At 44.2% G+C, this 17,247-nt stretch overlaps 1 protein-coding gene across 1 annotated transcript in view; it reads right to left on the reverse strand.

The window, feature by feature from the left end:
• The window catches only part of RCOR1 (REST corepressor 1), a gene marked incomplete at its 5' end in the record, with an annotated part of 38,568 nt that extends 21,842 nt beyond the window's left edge, over positions 1-16,726 (reverse strand). Inside the window, one exon of the mRNA XM_010021476.1 lies at positions 16,643-16,726. Within this exon, the coding sequence (XP_010019778.1) occupies positions 16,643-16,726 (84 nt within the window). The remainder of the gene's footprint in view (positions 1-16,642) is intronic.
• Positions 16,727-17,247: the final 521 nt, after the last annotated feature.

The raw sequence follows: 17,247 nt of genomic DNA on the forward strand, positions 1-17,247 counted from the left end.
ATACCCAGGGATGGATGCAAGCAAATTCCTGGGCTGAGCACCTCCAGAAGAAAATGGTTCTGTGCACACTGCAGCTAAGGAAGCCGCCACATCTCCCATCATTTGGGCCTCACAAATAACTTCAACTCTCAAAGGTGCTTCGCCCATGTTTTCTGCCTTTACGGAGTGTAGCATGGGGTCTCTGATCTCTAATAGCATGGCATTTCTTAAAGCCTTTCCTTCAAGCTGGGACACTCCGTAAGTCTTCCTTCAGCTGAGCAAATTAAGCAATGAAATCAAAAGATATTGGGAAAACAAAGAGGACAGATCAGAAAATGTACAACAGGAGAGCACCAGCTTCTTATTTTCATCTTGTCATCAATACAAAGAATTTAAATCTAGGTACTTGAAGTAGACACCCCATCTTACTAGACAATATGACATGTGATACCAATGTCAGCCCTTCATTTGGAAAGAAGATGCAGTAGTTAACTTTTACAAAAAGGTGTTGCAAAAGAAAAAAAAAAAAAAAAAGAAAGGGCTTTGTTAAGTGCCTTGGAAAAACACATGAGAATGTTAATACAGGCACACATGGCAGAAGAGCATGCAGTAAATACAGGCACAGTTCCACCTTAGCAAGGACACTTCATGAGGTTCTTGCTCTTCCAAGCTCCCACCTGCATATAATAGGGACTTCAAAGGGGCTGACAAGCCTGTTTGTTGTACCATGTTCTGGTACATTCAGTAAAAGTTTTATTAGCCCTTTGGAGAAAGGTGTAATCACCACCATTCATTTGCACTCCTGCAGCACAGGCGCATCTGCCTTTAAGTAAGCAAATTGTTTCTAATGACCATGCTGAACTGGGATGAAAAACATCCCTTCTTGCAAACCACCTTTTCTTGCACAAGGCAAGCAAAACAGTTGCACAGACAGTGGAGATGACTGGGACAGTGGTAAAAACTTCTTTGGCTGAAATCACTGCATTGCCTAATAAAACATCCTAGGGTTTCCAAAGTGTAGGAACCTCAGAAATCAGCTTTGCCATGGAAAAAAGAAAACAAAAACACCACACGTTTTTAAAAAAAAAAAAAAACAAAAACCAAACAAAAAAAAACAACAACAAAAAACCCCAAACCCCTACAACTTGCAAAAACACACTCCAAGAACAAAAGAACATGATGCAGGATGACCACACAGGGGAAATGGGACAGAGAATGGAACTGCCTCCTCCCTACACACCAGTCTTCCCCTCCGCAGGCCAAATAGGGCAGGGAACATCAGTAGGATGTGGGCAGAAGAGCAACTTCAGATGCTTCCAGACTTTATAACCACACCAAAACCAAAGACTGCCAGGGAACCCTAACTGCAACATTTCCCTGTACTTAAGCTAAATGCTCTCAGCTTCCTTCGGACAGGCACTGCACATGCCATGCTATCTATTTTGTCTATGGGTGAGGTGAAGGAAGGGGGAGGGAAAGGAGCTGAATTCTCCTAAGTCCAAGGCTGTATTAAGCTCTTGAATGCTAAGTACTGCTGCATTAACCAGCTCACTTTCACTGTGGAAAGATCTACAGTTCCTGATTTGACTTCAGCATCTTATCCTTTAATATATACAGAGAAGAGATGAGGCTCTTCTCCTTTCCAGCATATGTTTCTTCTAGCAGATACTATATGAAAATGTACTTCCTCTCCCTTGCTTCCCAACACCCAACTCTCCTCAGTCCCCCAAAAAAATAAAAATAAAAAACAATCATTACAGCATTTTCTTTTCTGAGCAAGAAAATTAGCAAGGTCCCCACATATCAGTATCAACAGAATTTCTCTTGAATCAAGTCTACACACCACGAAGTCAAACAGTAGACTGTAACTGATCAGACCATGAAAGGAGGCAGGATGCTTTTTTTGTCATGGAAGGGTCTGTAACACCTCAATGTTACAGTGGAGAAAGAGAAAAGAAAAATAAGAAAGAGGCAGTAAGGCAGTAAACCAACCATGAGCACACAGCAATGCTCCTTCTATACACTAAAAGTGTGTTTATAGATGAAGGACAAGGAATACACTATTGTACTCTACTCTTGGCTTGTTCCCTGCCTTTTTACTGAATTTAGCCCATTCTGCTTGACATTTCTTGGCTAATTGCACGTTTCCTCGCTTTGATGCTTGCACCATCTGAGAGGTATGACAGTCCCTTGAGCAATCCGTCTGACTGCTCTTACTTTACCATCCCCCTCTACATGAAGTGAGCAAGAAAGAGCACGGCACTAGCTGAGTCACAGAATCCCTTTAGTCTCCCATACTATTAGAGCCTGGGATTGCCACAAGATTAATGCTTCACATGCCACATCAAACAAATGCCTTCCCTCTTCCATCTCTGCCTTCCCCACGCACCTCTAGCAAGCCCAGTGCGGTGGGCATGTGAAATTCTGCTCCAGTGCACTTCAGTGCCATTCAGTCACGCTCAGCATGTAACCCAGCAATCTGTTTAGACATCAGAGTTCAGAGCCAGAAGAGCCTGGGGCAGAGCCCTGCTTACACCACAAGAGACAGTTTGCCAGCATAGCTCTCAGCCACTTCCAGAAAAGAATAAGCAAGAGCAAAGCAATCCCATCCCATTTCCCTCAGCATCAACTACGCCACCATTCACTTTTCCTACCAGCATAACTTTTCCCCAATCAGGGCAGACAAGAGCATCCTCCGCTTCCATCCAACTCGTTCCTCTATGCTGGAAAGATACTTCAGCACAGAGCAGGCCAAAAAAGACACAATACTTGAATTGAGACAGTTGTGTGATATAAGAGATGCACTGCTTCTGTGAAGGCTCTTGTTGCTACTAGAAACCAGATGGGGGGAAGGGACAGAAAAGAGCATCATAAACTGGCATTTCTTTACCTATTTGGCTACATTTCTTCTCTTGCATGCATTTTAGCTGTGTGGAGGTGAGCAGGACCCTCTGTCTGCCCAAAACACCTCTTCCTAATACAAGAAGTGAGGTCCAAAATGAGATGACCAAGGGACCCCAGATGTAGCGTACACACACCAAGAGACAAGGGAAATGGAAAGGAGTAGGAAAGGAAGATGAAAGATGCATCCCCCCTTGCCATCTAGAGAGGAGTTTCTGACCAAAATGATGCCATCAACCCCCTGAATTTTGTGGTATTACTTCCAGTCATCTTTCTCATACACCCTTTTCTTCTGCTAACCATCTTCCTGCAATAATTCCTCACCAGAGGCGAAAGAAAGGGGACCCTCTTGGCTGACAGAGAGAAGGAGGGACAAAAGCAAACAACTGCATTGCTGATTTTCAGTCCTGCAGCCTAGAACACTGAGTTGAGAGATATAAAACAGGGACATAGACATTAATTTCAGGGGGGGGTAGGAGAACTCTGAAAAGAAAAATGCTTGAAAGCAATTGCTCCCCTCATCACCATTTGATTGAACAATCTCTGCAAGTGGGTCTTTTGGGAAAACTTCTCCCCCCACACCCAAATTGCTTCTTTATGACCCCACAAGCATCACAACATGTTTACTGGACTCAGTGACCCCAAGGAAGGTTTGCAGCACAAGCAAGTCTGCTAAAGCCTATAGAAAGCAACAGGAATGCAGAGGTAGAGCTGTTGCTGCAACCTCAGTTCACCCCTATTACTGGGGTACTGCAGGAGCTCTGAACACTTTGCATATTACGTGATGCAATAGCCTGACAGAACGGGGTGAAATGAGGACAAAAGCAGCATCCTTCACAGGCTCAGTAATGTGCTTCACAGGGTTTGATCAATGGTGGAACCTGTGAGGAATTCTGGATGTTGCTATACATCTCCCCCTCCCCTCCATCATCCTTGAGGGGGAAAAAAAAAAAAAAAAAATGCAAAAGAAAAGTCAAGACACAGAACAAATCAATGTTGCATGAAGAAAATAAGGAGCATGGATGAGACACATACATGTGAAATTCTCCCAGATTTCAAAACACAATTATGATGGTACATAAACAAGTAAGCACAGTTTTTGCCTCAGCTATAAAACCGAGCAGCTGCATTGCCGTCCCACCGCCCTCGCAGCATCAGTGGAACAATCCTGCCATCTCGTGGTCCCAGCACGGGAGAGGAGGCTGCTTGAAAGTGCAAGAGTTTGGACAAGGGTCTCACTAAACCAGCTGTACCAGGAGGCAGGGGGAGCAGACAGAGATCAAAGCAACATGGCTTGACCACTTTTTCTGGGCAAAAATCACTTAAAATAAAACCTTCCTATTTTAAATGAGTCTTCCACCTTGGAAAAGCTATTTCCTCTTCTTGGCAAGATGTGACGCATGTCACAGACGGGAGAGGAGTGGAGAACCAGAGCGCATCCATATGCAGCACCCACCTAGGCAGGCATACAGCCTCCTTTCACACTGTTTATAGGAACAGAGAGTGCTAGTTACACAGACACAAAAGCTATGTAAAAACCAAAAAAAAATCACTTCATGTAGCTGAAGGCATGGGAGGATTTAGGCCTCAACTCCACTGCCTCTGCAGCAGGTGAGAGAAAATCCTGGATGCAACTGCAAGGTAAAAAGGAAAGCCAACCTTATGCGGAGAAGCTTATTTGAGTAGGAGCAAGAGAAAATACCCTGCAGCAGGGCAGGGTACCTTGAGACACAGGACTCCACAGTGTATCTCAATCTCCCACCCACTTACCTCCCCATGTATCATCTCTTGTCCATGTACCAAGGACTGCAGGGTTCCACTGCATTATAGGTCTCCTTTGGCAGCACAGCCAGGTTAAGCACCCCTAGCCACCAGGCACCTCTTCCCACCTGGAAGCACAAACATTTGCCTCAACCCACAGGGAACCACACTGGTTCCACCTGAAACGAAACCAACCCTTGCCTGCTGTGTCAGGCCCCTCACCCAAGTGGCAGTAAAGCCACACAAGCACTGAGTGGTGGTGGTTGAAGGCAGGTAGGTGAGATGCTGTCACCTACCAGACCCTCCTATCACCAACCATGGCTACACAGGCTGTCCCCTTCTCTTGAACTAGCTCTGGAGCCACTCAAGGCACTGAACATCCAACCACCACCAAGCAGCAGCTATTCATAAAACAGCTTTACACATGCTATATGGCTCAACACCATATAAAAATCATTTTTCTGGGAGGTTACATAAGCTTGAGAAGAGACAAGCCCTCCTAGTGCCAGCGAGGGATGAGATTGGCTCAGCCAGAAGTGCAACTCATTTCTTGCCCCAGCACAGCACAGTGGCAGGGATGAGCAGGCAGGCAGGAACAGGCATGGCTATGTCAGCTAGCACTGGTGAGGAAAGATTTGCTCATGGAACCACGCCTAAGGCCTGCAAACTGCAGCTTCAGAGCATAAAACAAGGAATAAAACAGAGTGACCCACTGCTAGGAGATTTATCCCTTTTAAAAGCCCTGCTACCTACCAAAAGCTTCCTTTCCCACACAAAGGCAACCAGTCCCCACCCAAGCAGTACACACTAATAAGATAGAAAAGAAACACCGTATTTCTACCTCCCTCTTTTATTATCTTTAATACTGCTCTTTGCATGGCCTGCATCTAAGGGCAAGTCCAAAGTTGAAACACCAGCGATGGTTAAAGACCTGACTCATCCGCCTTTACATTTTGCTCTACCAGCAAGAAAGGCTGTACTGCAGACAGGTGTACTGACAAATCTAGAACAGTTTTTGTAGCTTGCCAAAACTATTTTAAACTGTTTACCAGGAAAGGCCTTTTGCTAATAGACACGTTACTTTTAAAGCTTTTACCTACATATACTCATTCCTAAAGTTGCACCGTCAGCTGACACTATCACATCAAGAAGAGGCTCAACACTGCACTGTACTGTGGATGTTGCTTTTCCTTTACTGTAACGGACGCCCACTAGCTGATGCTCTCTTGCTCTCTGACATTGCTACTGTTCTCCCTCTGAAAGGCTATGCGTATGCCCATTGTAAAGGCATCCATGGAAGACCCTATGGGAAGAAAGACTGTTTCTTATATGTCCATCACATTTAACTTTCGGCCAGAAATCTGCTCTGCCATATCACCAAATGCCACTTTTTAATGGAAGGACACAGGCTTCTGTATCTACAGAGCCCTGGGCACCACAAGCCCAGATGTCTCCATACGTACTACAGAAGAGAACAAGGCAGATGTGACAGGGAGTAGCAAAGAGGAAATACTACCTCTGGGACCCAGCACAGAATAGACAGAGCCACATCAGATCACCCAGGGACCTAAACTGTGACCATACAGGATCTGAGCATGGCTATCATTCAGCAGTGAAAATCTGATCCTAGATCAGACACAGGCACTGGGCTGTACTAAACGTAACCAGCCAGAGCACTTGATACTGGGTTTGGAACCCATGTAAGAATATTAAACCAGTACACATTAGCTTCTGGAAGGGAAGGAATACCCGTTCCTGAGTATGACTTTCCAAGACACAGACAGGAAGCTACTGACAGGATAAACGCACAGAGCACGTGCCTGAACAACAAAGTGAGTTTATAGCAGAATGGTTCTTTGCATTATTCAGCACAGTGCTCTCAGGTCAGCCTGAGAAGCCCTAAAGCCAGATTTATTCTGCTGTCAAACCATGGCTAGAGTTAACTCTACTGAGAGGTTACAACCTTGGATTATATACTTCAACTACATGCCCAAGCAATTCAAGAAGCAACATTATTGCTACAGTTGTAACAAGGAGAAAAATATTAAAAATATATATATATATTTGATCTGATGGCTCAGTGCAGGAGATAACTTGGATTAGAAGAAACCTGCCTTGTGTAATTTTCTTCTGGAGATTATTATTTCTTGCTATCCTTGAGAATGCCTGATCCAGTGCATCCTTTCCAAAAGCCAAATTCACCGATTTGAAAAAATACCATTTGACACAAACCGATGACAGAGTCAGCATGGGAGACCACAGATTCAGACTAACAGCAGTCTGATACAAGGCTCCGGTACTTTACCTAGAAACAGTCTCACTTCTTCATCCACATCGTGCCATATATTGCTAAAATTCTAAGTTTGCAAAATAGCACAGACTACCATAACATTTGGTTAAGGAACCTGCTCTCAACCAGCTCCAGAAGCCACCGAGGAATATCCAGACTCAAAATCCTCTAAAAGAGGGTGAAACATTCCCCAAGGTCAATTTTCCACCCTCCAAAAGATTTTGAAAGCCCCTGTCTCAACCAGAACAGTTATATTCCCTGTTGTAAAAAAATAATAGAAGAACTGTATCGGCGCCAGGCTTCCTAAACAGCATGGATAGCTTCACTTCCCCATGACACAAAGTCTTTGTGCAGCATGAGGGCACACACACAAGGGGTGAGTGGGAGCAGAATAGCCATCAGGTTAAATTACAGCTCATTATTATTGTTAACAATAATAAAGCCTGTGACAAGAGAGTAGAAGCCATGCTGACCCCTTTTATAATGGACACAAAAGCAAAAGAAATGATCAATTTGTACCCTATCTACTTCCTTGAAGGATGTCACTTGGGCCGAAAGAAGTATCAGGCAAGCTGGTAGACAGCGAAAGGAAGGAGACGAGTCAGAGACACAGACGAGCTGCCCTTGGCAGATGTGCTGAGAGCCAGGAGCTGCTCCTGGCAGGGAGAGAGCCTCCAAGTGTAATTGCCCACAACGAGCTCCTCAGCAGCTAGAACAGGAGAACCCGGTGATCCTGAACAGCGAGTTGTCAGGTCACAAAAGCTCCACTTACTATTTCAGTATTTTTTGCAGCCAGCCCCTCACTTCCAAACTGAGCTATATGAATAACATAATAATAGTCTCAGCAACCCAGGTGACCTCTGCACTCGTGAACAAGTTGCATGAAACTCGCTTCCAGCAAAATTAGATGAAGAATGATAGGGACTGAGTGAAGGGAGCTTGATGCTGGAAGAAAACTAATCCTTCAGTTGTATTTTCTGAAATATTACTGAGGTGCTTTTGTTCCTTCTACATGCACAGTTAAAAACTTATTTTCAGATGTTTGGGCCTGGCCCTTTCTGAGAAGGCAAGGGCCTCCCCACAACTCCGCTCACTGCACTACTACATCTGGATGCCAAGAATGAAAAAATTAGGTCTCAAACTTGTTTAGAAAAGACTTCTAATGCACACAGTGCTGCACAACCTGAAGAACATGGCCTATCTCGACAGTCATTGCGGCTCAGTCCGCCAGCTGTCTGCCCAATCCCTCTCCTGCAAGTTTCTATTCCTGCTTCCTGCGAAGAACAGTTTGGCTGCATGATAAGCAGCTGCTGAATCACTTAATAAGGTAGGCCATGAACTAAGGCAACATAAATAAGCACCTACTACAGGCTAAGGTGCAGTGGTTCATGAAATTCCTGATGCCTTACCTCACACAACATGAGAACCTGGGCAACAAGGTGTAGGTGAAGAGCCCGTAACTCCACTGAAAATCAGAAGCTACTTCCAGTCAAACTCACACAGACTGCCCTACTGTAGGCAGGCCAGCCTTTAGGAGACACTAACACACAATACATCCATTCTTGCACTTGACTGCTTCCTACAAACTTACTCTGATCTGAAACCAGTAAGTTACAAAGAAATGGTTTGGACCATTCTGAGATGTCCATACAGAAAGACAACAAGCTGACACAGCCAGATCTTAGACAACATATTCTTTAATAGCTGCTAAACCAAAGTATCAGTATTATGTGGACAGATACAAATTAAGTCAATTTTTGGGGGGAGAGGGGGTGGAAATCAAGTTACAGATTCATATAGCACATCCTGAAACATGGATTACATACAGGACCTCAGCCTTAAAGGCTGCAGCCTTCAAGGCTGATCCTAAGAGATAGCAGAAAAGCCACCAATGCCGCTAACTAGATCCTGGGGTGTCAGTGATAGATGGTCATGACTTTTAGCCAGGATTTAGAAGCCCAGTCCTTACTGATAAGTTATTACGTATTACTACTAATCCTTGCAGTGCTAGAAAAGTCACTACCAGCCTATCATAATATGAATCTACATGAGAAGCACATGATCAGGAAAGTAATTTAATGTGAAGTGCAAAAATAAGAGTACAGAAAAAATAACTAGTGGGAGTGGTTCCTAATTAGAGCATATAATGCCACCACAAACACATTATGGTGAGGGAAGCTCTGGCACATGTCCTTAAGAAAGCCTAGCTGCTCTGCCTCCTGCACTAGCATCTCCATAAAGGTGATACTCAGCAATATATGAACTTAGCACAGCGAGCTGTTATGGCCATGACCTCCTCATGCATTCCTCAGTGGAGGACATATCCCGTAAAAGCTCCTCCCTGCCTGCACACAGCTCCTGTCACATCCCTATAAACATGCACTTGTTGGTGTATTTGCTGACTAGCCTTGCTCTAGGGAAAATAAAAAGAAATAAAAAATAGTAAAAAAAATTAGTTACTCTCCAGTTCCCTGATCCTTCTTATTTTTCCCCTCAGAGATACAGTAAGAGAGAATAGGTCGGCAAAAATGACCTAGTTTTCTGAAATACTCTAAGCCTACCATTCCCACCAGGACCACCAAGACTGGAGCACACTCAGCCCATCCCAAGGCTGGGCTCAAGCAGCAAGTAACTGCAGCCTGCTAGCTCTTGTCATACTGGTCCTACAACTCACACAGCACCTATCAGGCTGGCTAAGACTGCTCCCAGACCTATTTCAGATCAAGGCTCACTGCCAGGGTAACTCTTAACACAGCTATTATCACTCCATTACATCCACGTCATCTTGTCTAAACTTCTCTTAGGAAAAAAGCTTCTCCTAGCGCCAGCTCTAGTTCAATCCCCGCAGCAGCAGCAGTCGTGGCAGCCTGCGTGTTCAAACTGGGTCATCTTGACACAAGGCCTGCTCCACACTGCAGTAAAAAGGAGGAACAAACAGGTGGCAGGAGAGAACGAGACACGTGAAGAAACTGGTGACTGACACCCCCCCCAGCACAGCTGCAAAAATTCCTTCAGGACAACGCAGCCACCTTAGATAAGACATCCTTTCCCTGGATACTCTTCAACACATTCTCTCCTTCGGGTTTTTTTGTTTGCAGGCTCTTTTTGAAAAAGGAAAAAAAAGAAAAATAATCCAAACAAGGAACAAACCACAATCCACTGAAATCCATCCCAAACACATACACCCTAGTCCTTTCAACCTAAATTGCTTTCTTGGCTCCAATACAAACCACTGCTGTGAAAGGGTTAAAATCTCATCTTAATTTAAATATGCATTCAGGATCCAGAAATATCAACCTGCAGCAGTAATGATGAAAGAGCTGCTCCGAGATTTCCACACAGCATTGCAATAGCAACTAGCACAGCAGATGACAAACAAAGGAGAAACTGCAGCTAAGTTTGAGATTACTCAGCCATTTCTGCTCCCACATTCCCACCCCTGACCAAGGTGGCTGCACGCTCACTGAGCACCAAGACAACCTTTTGTGGGGTTGTGTTGTAAACCAGGTCACAGAAACAATAGGGGCAGGAGGGGAAAGGGAACCAAAAATAAAACTACAATTCCAACTGTTTCAAGGATCTGTTTGCAGGATGATGGGGAGGAGGGACTTAAAGAGCAGCTTTGCTGATGCTGAATACAAACAACACTACATCCTCTCCCTCACTGCTGCTGCCTGGGGAAGGGTGGCTCTCGGGTACTGCTGAAGCACTAATCCCTTCCATTTTAAATGTATCCTGTTAAATAGGGGCTTCATTTTCTAAAAGGGAGATTTTAAGATCAACACTTATGCCCAGTCTACTCTCTCCCATTTGTGGTTTTCCACTCACATTTATTTATTCCTAAGGCACCCTACACTCCAAGGAAAATGAGCACTGATGAAAATAGTTAATGGAGTCATATGTCCACAGCATTCACAGGCCAAAATAAGTGAGCCACAGGTGAAAGGACATGGCCAAGCAGAAGCCCTTCTTTAAACAGCTATGGCTCAGCTACATACTCAAAACAGACTTGCCACACAAAGCATGATCAGACACACTCACCAACCTGAGTAGACAAACATTTTCCTCCCCTCTACTCTGGCAGTCATTTTAAGCTGGAAACATTCAGACAAAGGGAATTTCCAAGCTGGTTTAACATCCCCTTTAAAAGGGAAACCAAAGAAAAATCGTAGCCTGTTCAATGCATAATTACGCCTTGAACTACAGCTGTGGAGACAGACTCTGGCCACTTAAACCTGCCCCCCAAAATTTCGGGATTTACCTCACCTTCACAACAGAGGACTGCTACCAAAACTCACTCTCACCCAAAGGCGGCTGTTGAAACACTAATGACCAGGACACACAGACTTGGTTGGGACATAGGCTTTTGAGATCCTGAATGCCAACTTGTAGTTTCTTAGGGTGGAGCACCACTGCTACAAGCTTCCAAACCATTAACCAGCCTATGGCACAGTTAACTAAACCTTGCCCATCCAGACATCACAGGGTTAATATCCTTAGTAACCATAGCAACCAGCACTTCTTCCTCCATCAGAGCCTCAGCTGGCACACTGCTGCCTTCCCAGCATCAGGTTTAGCAGCACATTTAGGGACCCTCTCTTTCCCCCAGCCACGGGGTTTGGCTAAGCACATCATGAATTCTGGCATTCCTTTGTCTCTGTGTCCCCTGGCACTTCTACCTCCCCTCCATAGGGAGAAGGAGGCTGTTTAAATTTTAAGTGCACCAAGGCAGGCATAATGTAAAGAAGGGAGCCAGCTCCAGCCTTACAGAAAGAGATGCCACATGGTAATGGAAGGAGGGAGTGATGAAAAGTTGGTATGCTGGTCAACCATCATGACAAACAGCAGCACAAGGCCAGTGGACCCAGCTGCCCATGGTTACAAGGGACAGCACCATCCCATAAACTGCAAATCCACTGGGGACACCCACCAAGACATCAGTGAGAAGCCAAAACTCCTATCTAGCGGCACAGATAGTCTGTTAGGAAGAGAGCAGAAAAATTACTTTCAAAACAGAGCTTATCACTAGTAAAACAATACATGTTTCTCCTCTTGTAATTCACCCTTGAACTGCAGATGCTCAAAAGAAGCATCACATCCTATCCTCTCACCTGGTTTCCATCCCTCACTCCTGGGCAGCTGCAGCATGCCAGCACTTGCTTGTTTCTAAACCAACCCAACGTCATTTTTATGGTTCCACCCATTGGCGTACTTGGCACAGAGAGAGGCACTGCTGTTTTATTAATAGCTTCATGCTGGCCCAGCTCTGTCCTGTGCAGGGTTTCCACAGCATCATTACAATGCATTTTTCACTATTTCCCCCCCTCCTTCCCTATGTGCCACTCAAAGAGAGCACATGCCATCTTCCATCTAGCTGTTCCGGCTTCTCAAGGTCACCTTGCTCAAGACCTCATTCTTCCTCCTTGCTCCCTGTTTCCTTCCCCCACCCTCCATGACAGTGTCCCAGCACAGCCAGTAGAGTTGTCCTCTGTGGCACCAAGCCCTCAGAGAACCTCTCAAGCATCTCATTTTGAGAGCAAGCTCTCTGGAAGGGAGGTACAACACCAGCCACAGCACACAAGGGTATGTGTGCTGGAAGGGGAGCACACTTATTACAAGTCCAAATGTTCAGTTACTGCACAATAACATTTATTTCTTTCTTCTTCAAAAGAGACAGGACAAGCTTCTGCCTTCGGGCTAACTTTGTGAAATGCTCACTAATAGTGGCAACTGCTATGCAGACAACCCCTCAGAGGGAGAACTCTGGCAATTGATATGGAACATGCTGGCAGCATTCAACTTTGGTATTAATATGGGCAAGGCAGTAAGTGGTTTGTTCCCAGGATTAATGGTTAACAAAGCACAGGATAAAAAGTGATCAATGTGCCATGCATACTTTTGATTGTTTTAATCTTCTCTACCACATCCATCATTTCATGGCATTCAGGCAAAAGGTCTTTCCAGCGTTATTAAAATATTGCTCCTGCATACATGGGACCCAAACAAGCTTTAACTAATTGTATGAGCCTGGAACATCAGGCATGCAGATACCCAACAGGTCTTGGCTGACATACAGGTCTTTCCAGGATTCATTTCAGCAGCTTACAGAGGACCCTCCCATAACCTCCACCACTTTGGCCAGCCCTCTGCCAAACCCATCAGCGTGCATTGCTCTGAGCATTATCACAGATCTGCTCAGCGTTTTGTAGCACAGATTCACCTTTAATGGAGGTGGCTTCCAAAAGTTTCACTGACTGCATAAAACTGTCGTGCTCACAAAAGATACCAGTTCACTCTGAGAGGAGAGCTACTGTGTGCTGCACTAATGTCCATATTCACACTGAAGCCCAGCCACAAGAACAGGGAAGAGTCCTGTGACTTAAGGAGTTCACCACAAGAACAGGCACAGGATGGATTAAAGGCTTTGGAGTACAAATGGAAGTAACTAGACACAGGTACCAACATGCTGCTGATTGGAAGGATTTATTCACCTACACTTCAACCTGAACAACAGTATTAAGAATGGACATGCTAGGATTCACAATACTTACAAACCAAGGGGTTACACCAACCTCCTGCACTACAGCTCCTTTCACTTGCTATTTCACACTGCCAATTATTTCCTCCACCAAGGACAACATACACATCACAAAAAGGCATCAAGAAATAAGAGATTCCATCACTTCCCTGGATAACTTTCAACAGTCAATCACAAAAAAACCCACACACGCTCAGGCATTTCATTCCAGTCCATGTGGACTTAGTTTGCAGCCATCTATTTGTATTATGCATGTCTCTTACTATGTAAAATTTCCCTTTGAGAAAATAATTGACAGTAGTCCCCTTTGAGTCTCTTTTCAGTAAGCTAAACAGATGGAGTCTGCTTCATTTCAGTTCGTTTCAGCAGCTTTCGTGTCCATCCTTTTCTCAGTTTTTCAACACTAAAGCCACTATCCTGAGGTTCATTTTCCTGAGTGCTGCTGGCCACAGAGGCAGCAAACTGTTCCAGTGACTACCTCACTCTTTACACAGACATCATCCATTGGGTCGAGCAAGAGACAAGTAAGCCTTGTTGAATTACCTGCCCACTGTGCCCCCAAAATTGCTCTCCAAGCCACTTTTTTCTTAACATTAGCCTTGATTCAGAGGCCAGACCTTTTAGTATTGTGATTCATAATCCTGCAGTTGGGTCATTAAAAGCCCATTGCATTGCATCAGTCCAAGTCAGGAAAAGCCCCAAAGCGCCATACAAGACTACCAGTAGCATTCACTTATTTACCATCCTGTCAGTCTACAGCTCATCCTCCATTTCTCTCCCCAGGAATTCCACATATCAATTCCCCTGCCACTGGTGGAAATGTTGATTGATCATCATTGGTCCTCTTACATAGCCCAATGGACACCATTTAACTAGGATTCACAAGACTTGTCAGTGAAGTTAAGAGCAGCTGAAGAGACCTCCTGTCCCCTGATGTTCTTTCATCATAAAACACTGGTATTCTGGAGGACACTTACTTCTTTTGAAAGGGAGGTGGACTGAATCAGACTCATGCAATCAATGCCTAACAGCTGGCTGAATACAGTAAAGCTGTAAAGTTATTTCTACAGATCATTTATATTCTCAAAAAGAACAAAAGCAGCTACATTCAGCACAATTTGTTTATCACAGTTTGTTTTTAAGTAACACTAGGCAGAGACAGGAGTAACTGATACCTTTCAATAGTGTCAGCTCAAACTGACACAAGACAAAGCAATGACCAACCAGCACACTCTTACTCTGTTCTCCCATTCCCTGCACAGCTGGCCTCTCCCATCTGCTGGAGTTTTCCTACTACTCCACGGTCCCCGCAACCACTTCTTCCAATGCTCCTTTGTTGTTTTTACTACTACTAGATGCTGAATTTCACAACTCCATCCTTCTAAATCAATTAGGCACCTAGGAAATACTGTGTGGCATGTATGACACAAAAGCGTATTTCTCTCTCCCAAGCACCATACGAAGTATTTCCCCCCACCCACACCACCCCACCCACCCCCCCCCCGCCCCCGCATCTTTTTTGTAAGGAGAAGTCACTGAGGAGTCTATACTCTTACTAAAATTGAGTCCTTTAAGAAATTTGTTCTTGCCCCTCTCTTCTTATACCCATATTGTTTTCCCCAATGTTTTTACTGTACAAGCAACAGTCAATTGCCACCTAGTTTTTATTCATTTATGTCATACTACATTTTTAATTACCTCTTAGGTTCATCTTCTTAGTGGATACTATATCCTTTTTATGCTCTATAATATCCTTGCATATTTTTGTGCCAATTGCCACAGCATATCCAGTCATAGATTATTTTACTTAGTTCTGCATATCTTTACTCCTTTTCCTCCTCCATTCTTTCTTCCCTCTCCAAGAAATCCATTTCCTATCAAGCAGAAGTTAAATGTTCCAAACCTGAGCTGAGATTCAAAAGACTCTCAAGACTTGAGAGGCAGCAACAGGAATCCTCCGCATCACAGGAAACCCGTGAACAGTAGTTTCTTTTGCTAGAAGCAAGAGTTTCTTGCTCTTACACCTTTTTAGACATTTCTAGCTGTAGATAACTGCCAAATATACCCCTGTCCTCATCAGTCTTACTTAGTTCAGCATCCAGCAGCGAGCAGACAAGGCACCACTGGCAAGAGAGAAGGCCGACATGATCCTTGCAAAGCCCTTTTTTACCTGTAGATCACAGTACCGTCACCCTTCTATAATTTAAAAGGCAACTTGCTCAGCGGAACAAATGCACCAGGGCAGAGCCCAGCCCCATTCACGACGGAGCCAGTTTGCGTACCATCTCTGCTAACAAGTTGCCACTACATCCTCACAAATGTCTTGGGATGGGTCTTAGCCCTTGGGTCTAGGGGAAAATCAAGTATCAACTTAATAGTGCCATCACAAACAATGCAAGATTCTTCTTATGGGTCCCAGAATCACAAAGGGGAAAAAAAAAAAAAAAGGGATGAGGACAAAGTCAAAAATAGCTCCTTTCAGCTCCCTCCCCGCAAATCACTTAGGTTTACTTACTGCATTCAAACAGCAGCCCTTTAATCAAGGAGTCCTACTTATTCATGAGGAGAACTGTAGCTAGACAAACCTTTCAAACACTAGTTCTGCCATCTGGCAGCAGCACTGAGGCTTGTTCCCAGACACACACAGAGCACTGGTAATTGCCCTCACATGGAATTCCAAGGCACTGCAATTGTTCTGGCATTTAAACCTCCATGGGCTCCAGATGTGGATTTTATTTGTGTCTTTGTGGGGAAAAAGGTACTACTAATTACCATGTATCTCTTCTCCCCGCTCCCCTCGCAAATACTTTTAATTTTGCTCTCCCCACTTATTTCTGGCATCTTCTGCATCACCAGCAGCAAAAAAAAAAAAAAAAAAAAAAAAAAAAAATCAGATCATGCAGGCCTATGGATAAGTATCTTAAAGAATTCACAGCAAAGAAGAAAGCGTATCACATTTTTCCAGCTTTCCATGGATTTGATGCTTTAAGCAGCTGCCCAGTGGGGAATGAAACTCTTCAGGGGGATTGCTTTGTAGGCTTTTCTTTTTTCAAATTAATTTCAAATCATAATGTAAAGGTCACAGATATAACCCCGCTCCTGAAAGTGGCAACTTTGCATTTTCGAAGTGATATATATAAGTAAAGAGGTGAATAAAAGTAGAAGAGACTTACATTTTGCTTCAGACAGATTCTGGTTAGGTGACCAGACCAGCATGCCGAGATTCTCTCTCTCTTGACTTCGCCTTGCAAGTTTGGCTTAAGAGAAAGCAGATACAAACGAAGTTACAGTGAAAGCCATTTCAGATGCAAAATAGATACAAAAGCAACTTATCACACATCAGCAGCTTTTAATCAAGATACAAAACCCATCCACAGAGTTAAAACTCCGTCTTCTCATTCAGACCTGAGGCTTTTCCTTGTTTCTTCAATGCATCACCCCCATATAACATGACAGATACCGCACACTCACTTTCATGCAGTACACCAAGAGGCATACGTTAGATCTAAATTAAAAGTTAATTAATGTTTCTCTTCCAGAATGCTTGATTATTTTTCTTCCAGCCATCATTAAATGAAAGAGGGAGAAGGGAGGAGCTAGGCTGAGGCAGCAGCTCCAAATCCTTGACATCACGAAACTGTACTGTGCAGCTAGATGGCTAACGTGCTTGTGTCTACCTCAAATAAGTAACACTCCAGGGTAGACACAAGCATGAACTTCCCAGATTTGACTTCTGAACACCTCCTCTCATGCCCCAGCAGTCCTCCTATGCCTCCAT

This window comes from Nestor notabilis, unplaced genomic scaffold (genome assembly GCF_000696875.1).
Source record: "Nestor notabilis isolate BGI_N333 unplaced genomic scaffold, ASM69687v1 scaffold16419, whole genome shotgun sequence".
NCBI classification, from domain to species: domain Eukaryota; kingdom Metazoa; phylum Chordata; class Aves; order Psittaciformes; family Psittacidae; genus Nestor; species Nestor notabilis.